Consider the following 12,065-nt stretch of genomic DNA (forward strand, 5'->3'; position numbering starts at 1 on the left):
ATGAGGAAGACACAGGAGGTTCGGCAGTTCGTAGACGGCGTGGTGGAGGATTGTTTGCTACGAGACGTGGTGGCACTGCAGAGAACGAGTATGCTCTCGAGAAGGTGTGGGCTAAGCGCTGAATTAATGAGGCTACATTCTATCTGGTGCAGTGGGAAGAATTCCATGAACTGACCTGGGAACCTGTAGCCAACATTCCGTGGCAAGCAGTTCGTGAGTTTGAGCGAGAAACTATTGATTCTATTTGGATGTACCAGTCTACGCGGGGCGACGACGCAAGCTGCGAGCTGAGAGTCCACGTAAGCGTAGTGCGCGACTCAGCGTCCACGAGTGAGTGCCGAGTATGCGTAGTACTACTATAATATCACTGAGCTACTGGATACGTCGCTTGAAAACAGCAATACAAGTATTGTTTCTTTTATGAGTAGCCGGTAAAGTTTACCGGCCGGCTACTCATAAAAGTTTACCGTAAACGGGGTGGATGGGTTATTTAATAATCCATTTTTTGCTCGTAAGGGGTGGACGGGTGGGTAAGCCTGGGGTAACCCATCCCACAAAAGCCCCATTGGGAACCCTGTCCATGGACGTCGAGCAAGTCCGCGTGAGCGGCTTTAAGCGTATCCTGGTGCGGCTGGATGAGGCCACGCGCCGCAAGTACTGCTGTCGTGCACTCGAGCAAGATCTGCAACATGTCAAGAGCCAAATGCGCTCGTGTACGGCGTCTATGGCGGAGGCTAAGCAGGTGGAGGACGCCACACGCAAACTCCACGCCAGTCAACGTGCCGCTGTATCGAGCGAGCTGTTGGATGAGTTAGAAGTGCTCCATCGTCAATTAGGAGCGTCCATAGATACGCTCATTTTAGGTCGCAAGCTACAGAACGGAGAATTAGATACGACAAAAGAGGACCTTGAAGTCAAGGAGGAGGTGGACACTGCGGAGACCTCGACATCTCAGGAGGCCAAGACGGTGGCGAGGCAGATTTTGCAAACAAAGGAGTTTGAGACCGCAGTGAGTCAAATAAAACAGCTGGAGCGACTGATGCCAATACTGAAGGACGAGGACGAGAAGAAGAAAAAGTGGTGGAAGAAACACGTGCAGAAAGCAGCGACTCATACCCTCGAGCTGGTGAGAGGAGATGGTACAACCGTCAAGCGATTGAGTCGGCTGGATAAGTCGCTCAAGAAGCTTCAAGTCAAGTGTCCTGAACTCAAAGACTGGCTCACGTACGGACTTTTGTTTACGGTCTTTTGTGTAGCACATACACTAATGTAGCGTTTCTTTTTGTTTAGGAACATGCAAAAACAATTTGCTGAGTCTGTATCAACAGCCGAGTCGGTATCAGCTACGAAGACCAAGAAGAAGCGAGCGATTGCCCTTCCTGATGACGGAGAGACCGCAATTATGAGTACTGCTGCGTCTTCGTCGAAGCCCAAGAAGACAAAATCTGCAGAGAATACCAAGGAGAAGAAGACTGAGTCCGCGGAAAAGGCTCGAGCATTGCTTCACCGCTGCTCGCGTGAGGTACGCACGTTGCGTGACAAGTTCGAACTCGGTGCGTACGACGTGAATCTGAGTCGCATGGTGACCGTGGTGGACTCGTTATGGTCGGGATTTGAGCACGCCGAGTTGGTGGCTTTGACCACTGCGTTGTTCACGCTGGTGGAGACTGTGGAGAAGGTTGTGAACCAGGCGAAGCGTCGAGACCGCCTCATGTGTCTGGAAAGCGTCCTGGGCGTTGTACTAGGCTCGACCAAGCTGCAGTTGACTGCACGACGTAAAACGATGGTAGAAGAGTATGCAAACAACTGCCGCCAGTCGTTGCAGCAGCTAGATCGGCAGGCTGACAGCACTGGGCAACCTACCAAATCTCCTGCCCAGAATGGAGTGCCATCAACTCCACGCCAGACTTTAAATGTGAACGGCAGTTCCCACGTACGTTTTGGATAGAAAAGCGTACCGTGGAAAGCAAATAATTGCAATTCAGTGCTTTGCAAAAAAGTTTTATGAATTTCAATACACTGAAACTGATACTTAGACGGAATTCGTCGGATATTCTTCAGATCGCTATTTCCATGAATTTTGATAGGTTACCTTGAGAACGTCATACAATCCGTGTTGAGTTGGGATGTCTTGCTGTCATTAACAGGGCGAGTATGTGGCCAACTCAAGACTTCTGCCGGTCTATTATTTGGTGTTGTTGTTAGACAGCTCGTAAGAGTCATGAATGTTCATTCAATATGTCACAAATGGCTCTTATAAGTCGACACAACAGTGCTCGCACATTAAAAGCTATGACAGACAACTCAATATGCACGTACGAGGCGCACTGACACTGCTCGCCGCTGAGCTCTTTAGGCCATGGAGGACGACTGCCGGAAGGCGTCCACAAGCTACTGTGATAACCAAATTGGCTACCACGATGGCTTGTGGACCCTTACATGCATAATGCTTAGCTAGTGTGGTAGAAAAGATAATGGTAGGCAAATATGAGCTTGGAAGTCGCCACAGACGGTCATACAGGCTCTGCTGCGAGCAAATGCTGCCGAAACTTTTATAACTTAGTAATATTTGGTCTAGAAAGCATAGATAGTTGCTGGCCGCACTCAACACTATCAATTATTTTTTACAAAAGACTGAGCCTCTACCATCATACTTACGATGCTTAAAAACGACAACTCTTGAGATCTTGACAAAGTCTATTATTGTTAGTACCTTCATCTTCCACCTAGAATCACCTGCACTTCAAATTGCACTTCTACAACCGCTACACAATATATTTAGTTTAACGTTGTGCTCGATTTCATGGGCCGTTTCTGAAACTTAGCTCGAATCAATGCAAAGGATAGAAATGGCCTGCATTAAATACCCGCTTGTACTGTGTAATTAAGATTAATCACTTCTCATACCAAACTCAATGAAAGCTAAAACATATTCAAATTGTAAGGCCGTGTTCGGTTTGCAGGGGCAAATCCAGCTTGTTTGAAAATAAGCTAGAGCTGTAGAACAGTCGTTTTGTTAAGTAAAATAAAGATAAAAATAAGTGATCGTGTTTCATCAGAAGAAGGCTGGATTTGAAGCCGCCAACAAAAATAAGTGATCGTGTTCCATCAGAAAAAGGCTGGATTTGAAGCCGCCAACCATTATACTCAGGTAGACAAAGCAAAAAAGACCAATCACCAGGGAAAAAGGGTAGACAGCGACCACGACGACGACGATGACCTGTGGCTCCTCCAAGCGCTTGCTAAAATGCAGGAGGCGGCAACTCAAAAGCAAATAGCACTCAAGGAACCTATACCACGGCTATTGAGCACAGAGACCCCCCAGCCACGTTTTTTCCACTCAATCTTCACCAGTCCTAATCCATTTCTGTTCCGCGATCACTTCAGAATGTATAAAAGCTCCTACGACGCGTTATTTGCTTTGTGTGAGCCATTGATCACACCCAAAACGAGATATCGACGCAAAGTATTGGCCGTGCTAAAGCAGCGCCTTTTCATCCACACGCCTCCAGGTCGCCCTCTGTTTCTCCGTCTACTGCTCCATCCGTTGGTTTTAGAACTACTGTCACTGTTTTAAGGGGCAAAGGAGAACGAATCAAAATTCAACCCATAGCTGAATTTTGAAACCAGTCGTTTGGAGCTATCCTGCCGGATGTCATTTTTTGTGTTTCTTAGCGGAATAAAGCTGGTTGAGACATTCCAGCTCTTCAGTAACAATTACAGGTGGTTTTAGCTTAGATCGAACACGGCTTAATATTTTTATGCATGTAGCGTTCACTTTGTGCTGATTCAGAATTACATGTTGAATAATGTGTACCAAGACGCCTTGCTGTTGCTGTTGTTGACGGAAGTGTTTATTATTTAATAGTTTATCGATGATTCTAGGATGGTAAAACGTCATTTAGGCTCCAAGTTTATTAACGTTTCTTTATGGGTCTACTTAGCCAGCTATAATTTACACCTCTCGTGTTTTGTTGCTGTCTTGCCGCTCCATTTAAAAACATAACCTACGCATTTGTCGGCGACACGTCCGCCCGTTAAGTGATATCGGATTTTGCTGTCTAAACAATTCTTAGAAAACAATGGCTTACTGCAGTAACACACATGAGTTCATTTTATTCAATCTAAAATTTCTATCTTTGTAGATCAAGTGACAACGTTTATTAGCAGCGTTGTTCTTACGGCCAGCTCTTACGACCAGCTTCTGTTGTACATGTAATACAATTAGGCAGCTCAGTAGTTACCTCACTCTCAGATAATTTCTTATCACCCCCCCCCAAAGCGACGGCCTGTATTAAACACGTTTTGTAGGAAGGGCTTATCCTGTATCATACACGATAAATGGTGCATGAATGATCTGCTAATTTTTCACCTTATTTTTGTATACGGTCATACAAACCTGATCCCCATCCTTCCTGGAGCGGTGTGGTGGATTGCACAATTTTTCATTAAATAAAAGTTTTGAGGAAACTCAGCGATATGTGGTTCACGCCAAATAAATATAAGAAACTGCAGGGATTTTCAACCCCACTCATTTTGGCGCTCATTTCAGAAAACTCCCGCTTCCAGTCAGATGTCGGGGTTTCGGGCCCGGTGGAAGGAACTACGGCAGGAAGGCTGGTCCTCCAAGCCTCCTACAGGCCTCTCCGATGACCACACCTATCTGCAGCCCGGTAAAAGCAAGACAGACGTGCGCAAAATTACTTCTTTTTAGGGGAGAAGGAGCTGATGCCGTATTTGGATCGACTAGACCTTGGTAAGTTGTGTATTCTAATGATGTATTGAAAACCTGAACTTAACCGTTGACGCGTGTTTAGATGAGCTTACGAGGCAAAAAGAAGATGAACGACAGACCGATGACGCCACACACGCATCCTCGATGCAAGACGATGAAGCCACTCCACCTGATGGCGCTACTACACCTCCAACAGGTATATTTTACAACGCCTGTACATTACACCGTACCTGTCTAACACTATCGTGTATTATGCAGTTAGTACAGTGCGTGAAGAGCCAGTACGACCACAGACGCACTCCAGCTCTCCAATGCAATCTCAGTCCAGTGCACCGCTAATTGCTTCTTCGCCGCATGAAGCTGACGCCGATATCGATGCTTTATTTTCGTCAAGTCCAGACACACCTGGTACGTTTACTGTGCCATCCATACAATTCGAAGGTGCTGTAGCTAACTCTTTTCAACGTTGTATTTTTCCAGTTGTGCCAACCACTTTAAGGTGCGATCGGTACGAACTGTTTGAGTCTTCAGATGAGTCAGTTGACTCTAACGACTCTCCGCAAAGCCCCACAAATGTGCAACAGTCCGCAGACGGCGATCGCGTGGACGCGGCATCGAACGCTGCGTTTTCCTGTTCGTCAAACGTGTATGTACACGATATACAATTCCTATGTATACATGATACACATACATGATAATAACAGCTATCATGCATATTTTTTAACAGACGATCCTAACATTGTAACGCCCGGCGATGACAAGTATGCCTTTGCAAGTCTTGTTTCGGACGAGGAGGGGGGAGGATTCTCTGTGTACGACGATGATGAGGAGCTGGAGTTCGCTGAGCCTGATCCCAGCATTGAAGATGAAGATGTCGTCCCACCTGAGCTTCCATTTGATGCGTCTCTACTTGAAGCAGTAGGTGGTGTTCACGAGATTGCACGTGGCAACCTCAAGGCTGATGTTTTAGCCGACATGAAGGAAAACGGGTGGTCTCCAGTACACAATCAGACGCCTTACCCATACATGGATGAACCCTACGACATGCGTCGCGATGATTGGGCAAATATTGACTATCCGAATCTCTTTGCGGTGAACATGGACCAACTGCTGCAGCGTTGAGCGCTGCTGAGACCCCAATTAGTGCATTTTTTCAGTTCGTCCCGCCATACTTACTAGAAAGAATTACGGGTGCTAGTAACGACTACTTTATGGAGAACCTGGACGCGCGAGTGGAGCGTCTACACGCCAAGCAGCTAGATAGGAAGTTGAAAAGGCCTGATTTCCATGTCTCACCTCCGGATATCATAAAGGCTAAGCTGCTGAACACGAAGGACATTTCAGGACGAGAAATTGCTATTTTCTTGGATTACTTATAAGCAATTCTACCAAAGAAGACTAAGAACGGCAAGAAGGAATCCAAGAAGCGACCTGCACACATCGTCAAGGGAACGTATGACGTAGCCACCCTCCAAAAGGTGCCATCGATCAAGGCCGTCCGTTGGTGGGATAATCAAGCGGTGTATCTGCTTGCTGCTGGAGGAAGTGCAGTACCAGACCGTATCGTGCGTAGAATCCAGTTGCTGGAGAACAGACAGAGTTGATGTGTCCACGGATCGCTAAAGACTATCAGACTTTCATCGGCGGTGTCGACGTTCACGACCAGTTGCGTCTACAACGGCAAGTGATCATATTCTGTACATAGACATTTACGTCATCGTTTTAACTTGTATTGTACGTATTATTAGGTATTCACTGCAATTGGCTCGGCGCTACAAGAAGTGCTACAATTCTCTCTTTCTGGGACTGATAGACCTGGCTATCATCAATGCTTTCAATGTGCACAATTACCATCGGGCGGCAACCGGGAAGCCAAGGGTTTCCCACGTGACTTTTCTGAAGACGCTTCATCTACAGCTCTGTCAGTTGCTACCGGAAGATTGGGTGCAGCTTCTTCGCCACCGCGGGCATCACACGATGCCAACGCGGGCACGACAAGCTCGAGCGGCGCACATGCCTGTACAGGCCGACGAGTGGCGCAAAGGAAACTCCGATAAGACGAGAAAGCGTAGGCAGTGTGCGTGCAAGGTTTGTTCAGTGCTAAAAGGCGCTGTTACGTCTCGAGGAGGGGAAACGACATTCTTCTGCGCTGAATGTAAGCTGAAACCAACATCAAGACACATGTTAGCCGCACGTGTATTCTTTTGCAACAAGGTGAAGCATGGCAGCAAAGGCGAACCTACTTCGTGCTGGGATATCTGGCATAAACACTGGCAAAATGGGACTATGATCCCTCAATCAGGACGCAAGCGCAAAATTTGAGCCCGGAAGCCCGCACGCGCTGCAAGTGACGGTGGCTCTGATGCCAGCGACTCGAAGTCGCAGTCTAGAGCTGAAATCGGAAGTTTTTTTCTCTTAGGGTTGTTCGGGATCGCGGCCACACACCAACGATGACGGCAGCTAGTGAGATCGTCGTCAGAGCACATGTTTCGGCTTCAAGAATAATTTGATTTGAATATATGTTTTTCGTACAGATCACCATGTGGAATCCTTCTCTAAATATCGACAAATATATGACCCGTCCCTCCCCGCTAGATGTGTTTTTGTACAAATGTTGTGTTGTCTTTGTTCACTCAGGACACGATATCAGCGTTATCGCGTACAGTGCAGACATGTTAGTATACCTGATACGATATCGAGAAATGAAGACCCTAGGGGTGGGGCGCTGTACCGACTCTGTTAAATACACGATAAAATATAGCTGGGTCTTACTATTGTAGCCCACTATTTATAACGTGTATGGGGTTTCGGTAAATAGGCGCAACGAAATCCGCTCGCTTTGGGGGGGGTTAATATTTCTACAACAAACAGCTTTAGCTATTATAGTCATTGCAACTCGCAGAAACGATTAACCCCTCCTACCCGGAGCGATTTTTGTTTCTTCTAAAGTGCATATGCAACTTACCATGATTTGATGTTTTTATATAAAGGGCTGGGCCACTGGCGGGAAACGGGGTAAAGTCAGTCGTAAATGGGTATGGACCAGACTAAACTGTGCATAAGGTGCATATTAAGAGCTGAATTGACCTGGACAGTCTGCATAATCCAGCATTACAGGACCGGTAATAGACAGACGCTATACAGATATGAGCCATCCGCATCGGTCTGTGTATTTGGTAGAGTTTTCATTTTTAGAAATTTTGAGGTGAAAACTTTCCATACAAAGTGTCATTGGGTCCGATGGGGGTCACCCACAGAAAGTAACGCCATCACATGATGCGGTGCTGGCAGCTCGAGGTACGTTTACTTAAATCAAGTGAAAAGATCAGCTGACAAAAGAGTCAGATGGACTAGGCACAGTGTCAGATGAGCAAGCAATACCTTGTGCGGGACGTTCGCGCAAGCAATCATCCTGATTTGTTAGACTGCATATATTCTGTTCAAAGTTTTTTATTTAAGTTACATCAAGCACAACAATGCAGTTTATCATATAATTGTCCGTCCTACGTCGCTTTCCTCTACTAGCCGGATCCAGTGGTGTGAGAGGCGTGACAGGCGTTCCAGGCGTTGACGGAGCTCCAGTCGACGTGTCTGCAGCTCGACGGACTCTTATATTTCTACCAGTGTCGACCGGAACCAACTTGCCGTTCATCCACTCTCGGTGCCAGATATCCCAGCATGTCATAGCTACTCCGTGTATCTGTCGGGGCGGCTTCATACACAGGATCATTGGCCCCGTGCTGCTGCATTCTTGACAAAAACCGATGTTGTTGTCGCGCGTTTGTCTGCAACACGGAGAAGCGAGCAGACTTTGCACGCGCGCTGTCGGCGCTTCGGCTGCGTCGTCGTATTGCGCCACTCATCAAGCTGGCGGACAGCGTGAGTAGTTCGCAGACCTCCAGATTCTGAAGCGGAAGCGCCTTGTGAGGGTTCGTGTGTACCAAACGTGTTGCCTTCATACATGTCGGACGCGTGCAGCTGCGACAGCTGCAAATGCAGCTTCTTCATGTACTTCACATGCGTCAATAAGCGAGACGACTTCTGCTTGTAGTAGGCTTTGTGGACTATGTAGCCCTTCACAATTGCTAAATCAATTAATCCCAACACCAGCGACTTGTAGTACTTTTTGAACCGCACGGCCCGCTTAATAGAGTACCGCTGCAAACGTAACTGGTCGTGGACATCCACGCCCTCCATGAAGGCGTGGTAGACCTTCACGACGCGAGGGCAAGGAACTTCGACTTTTTCTGCGAATTCTTGGCCAGCAACACGATCCATCTCTAGACCCCCGCCAGTGCACAGGGCGTGAACCGGCCACGCGTCCCACCAGCTAACAGCAGTCATGTTTGGCACTAACTTTGATCCTTAAACTTTAGATTGGTCCGCGAGCAATAGTAGCAGATCTAGACAATTTTTTTTAACGACTCCTTTACAATAGCCCAACCGGTTCGTCATAATAGTCCCAACACAGTAGAATCCCATGAGCAGCAATTGAATTGCCATTTCCACCGACGTATAGAACCGATCCACTACAACAAGTCTCATCCCATTCACCCGAGAATCTGGTTTAAACACAGCGAGAAGATTGTGGACTACTGCAGCAGGCACTGACTTCATACCGGTCTTGTGTGCATCACTGGAGTGCTGTTTCTTACCGCAGTAAACCTCGAGCCTGCATAAATGCAGCATACACATAGCAAAATATCCAGCTTTAGTCTACATTATTCAGCATAAGAAAAACTTTGAACCAAAAACAAAAAAACTGATGCAGTAGGCGGTCACCGTACTGCACAACATAAAGAGCTTCATGCCCACTTGTGGGTTTGTCTTTCATATAGACACGCATCTTGTTGAACGACGAGCGGCTAGGAAGCATCGCTTCATCAAAAGCCAAGTGTGCTGGAGCCACATACCCTCGCTCAAATGTCCTTTGTAGAACTTCCACAACTTTGCGAAGCTTTCATGCTCTATCTGTGACCGCCCTTGGATCAGAGTTTGGATTGACATGTAGGTTTCGAGAAATCTCCATAAATCTATCGCGACGCAGCACGGATCCAAACGCTCCACGTGGAATACCGCCTTCATAAGTAGTTTTCCAATGGTTTGCAAGTTTTTCGCGGTTGGGGGCAATCGTGCGTGCAATTAGAAGGCCGATAAAGCGACAAAGATCGTGAGGTTGTATCGGTTTTGGCGCCTTCTAGCTCTGTCTGGATGTCTCGCTTGGACCTCTTTGGTAGTTGAGGATTGAACCAACACTTGCAACAGTAGCGTTTGTACCGTTCGTCAACACGAAGGGGTGCCATTTCACGCCCATACGCGTTTAAGCACACCGCAATGTGCTGCCACAACACTACTGGTAGAAAGAAAAAGAAAAGCGCAAGCGGAGAGTCAGCATTGCGCAGTGCATCAGCTGTGGGGCCCGAATAGCCTTGCCGTAGCCCAGGGTAGCTTCGTGGGTTGTCCACAGGCTCGTACGACGTGTTCATGTGGTCAAACATATCTGGTTCCTCCACATCTTCCCAACCAGTCGCGGGAAGCTGCAGTACGGCTACGCATTCCGTACAATCAGCGGGCGGGACATCGTGCGGCGCTGTATTGCCTGCGAGAGCAGCCCAAAAGCGGTTGAGTTCTGGGAGGAAAAGCCCCTCCACCTGTTTCGGCCGAAGTGCGCCGCCAGGAAAGCCTGTCAAACGCCAAGAAGGCGATGGGTCCTCACTGGTACCCCAAGAAGAAAAAGTGGCGCAGCCGCTTTCGCAAGCTGACCGCCCGAAACGCCAAGTACATTGAGCAAAAGAAGCAGCAGAAGAGCAAGTAGTTGGTAAATACACTATTTTAGGCCCCCATTTTCCTAACGATTTTTGTATTTAGTATACCGGACTACAGTGCGAGATTTGGAGCCGCACACACGGTAATCTGCTTATGGCGCGGTCAATAGTGTTGACACACCTAAATAGCGTAGCGCGTTTCGAATAATATTTAGCACATGGTATCTACCGTGGACAGCCGCAAGCTGGCCGTCCCTATCTGCATACGGGTCACACGTACACTCGCCCACTAGGACAAAGGCAAGACCACGCTATCTGTATTGTTAATGTTCACAGCGTATATGTCACTAATGTGCGCTCATCAATTAAAATTACAGTGTTGAGTGAGCACTACACGCGACGAATACGCTGCTGTCTACGAGCACTTGTGCGGTAATGCAGATCAAACAAGTGGATGTGGCAAGTCGATGTGTCTGTACGCAGTACCGTACTTTAGCGCCCTGTTCAAATTGGTCGAGATCAGAGCTGGGGATGGTTATAGGTGTACCCCATGTGCTTTGGCTACCGCGAGAGCGTGGCTCCGGCGAGCTTACGAAATAAGTTTGCATGGACACATCAAATAACACGTCGAGCTGATAAGTAGGAAGCGAAAGTACTTCATTTAATGTACATGGACTACTATTCGATTCAAGTCTAAACGTCACTACGGTTGCATCTTCTGCCTACCGCCCATGAGGCTTTGAAAGAGCGTCATACATGTCGGATCCAGTAAATACCACTAGGACAGGATCTACGCCTCGCTATCAGTCAGTAGCTATCCAATTTAGTCAGAAAGTAAGTCCATGGCGTTCATCCTATCATGAAAACGGAATTTATTATTAATGTCAATCCGATTAGTTAAAACGAGTCAGTGAACATTGAGTAAACGCCCTTCAGTACTATCTTAAATGAGGAAGAATTCAGCGAGCCAAATGGAGGGAGGAATTGGTCATTTGGGTGACCATCGGCAGATACTAACGGTTATAAGCCATAGTATGCATGCGGAGGTGATCAAAACTTGCTCTAGCTGGCCGTCGCAAGCAGCAATATGATAACGTAAACCTATCTGCTAGACAAAATAGTACCTGTCATCCAATTTATACTGTGGCGTGGGGTCCCAATACGCGTTGGTAGGCGTGTTTACTATCGCTAAACTTATCTGGAATCTCGATTGATGTTGAGGCTTGGCGCACAAAGGATAACGGCCACCCTTTTGAATAACCGAGAGTGACTTTGCAACGAAGCGCACCTCAGCGTGATGCCAGCAATATTCATTCGATCTAGATCTAGCACAAGGGATCTATTCATAACTGGCTGTTATAGTCACGCATACATTTCTATACGTGATGCTGACAAAAGTGACTTCAGGATACTGAGACTGAACATGTGGACACCCAAAATATTGAGTACAGTGTTTTTAAGCAAAATCAGTAGAACATCGTTAGCATATAAGTTAAATAGTTTTGGTTTTAGTAAGAAATCTAAGCCCACCGCAGCGCAGCGAAGGTGGTCGACCCTCTCTACAC

At 47.2% G+C, this 12,065-nt stretch overlaps 1 protein-coding gene across 1 annotated transcript; it reads left to right on the plus strand.

The window, feature by feature from the left end:
* PITG_07767 (uncharacterized protein) lies at window positions 1-2,458 on the plus strand (the record flags this gene model as incomplete). Its single annotated transcript, XM_002904642.1, has 7 exons — window positions 1-88; window positions 190-213; window positions 258-330; window positions 517-1,009; window positions 1,055-1,224; window positions 1,291-1,933; window positions 2,357-2,458. 7 exons carry the CDS (start codon window positions 1-3, stop codon window positions 2,456-2,458), a joined length of 1,593 nt encoding a protein of 530 aa, XP_002904688.1.
* Window positions 2,459-12,065: the final 9,607 nt, after the last annotated feature.

Source organism: Phytophthora infestans, genomic scaffold (assembly GCF_000142945.1).
Source record: "Phytophthora infestans T30-4 supercont1.11 genomic scaffold, whole genome shotgun sequence".
NCBI lineage: Eukaryota > Oomycota > Peronosporomycetes > Peronosporales > Peronosporaceae > Phytophthora > Phytophthora infestans.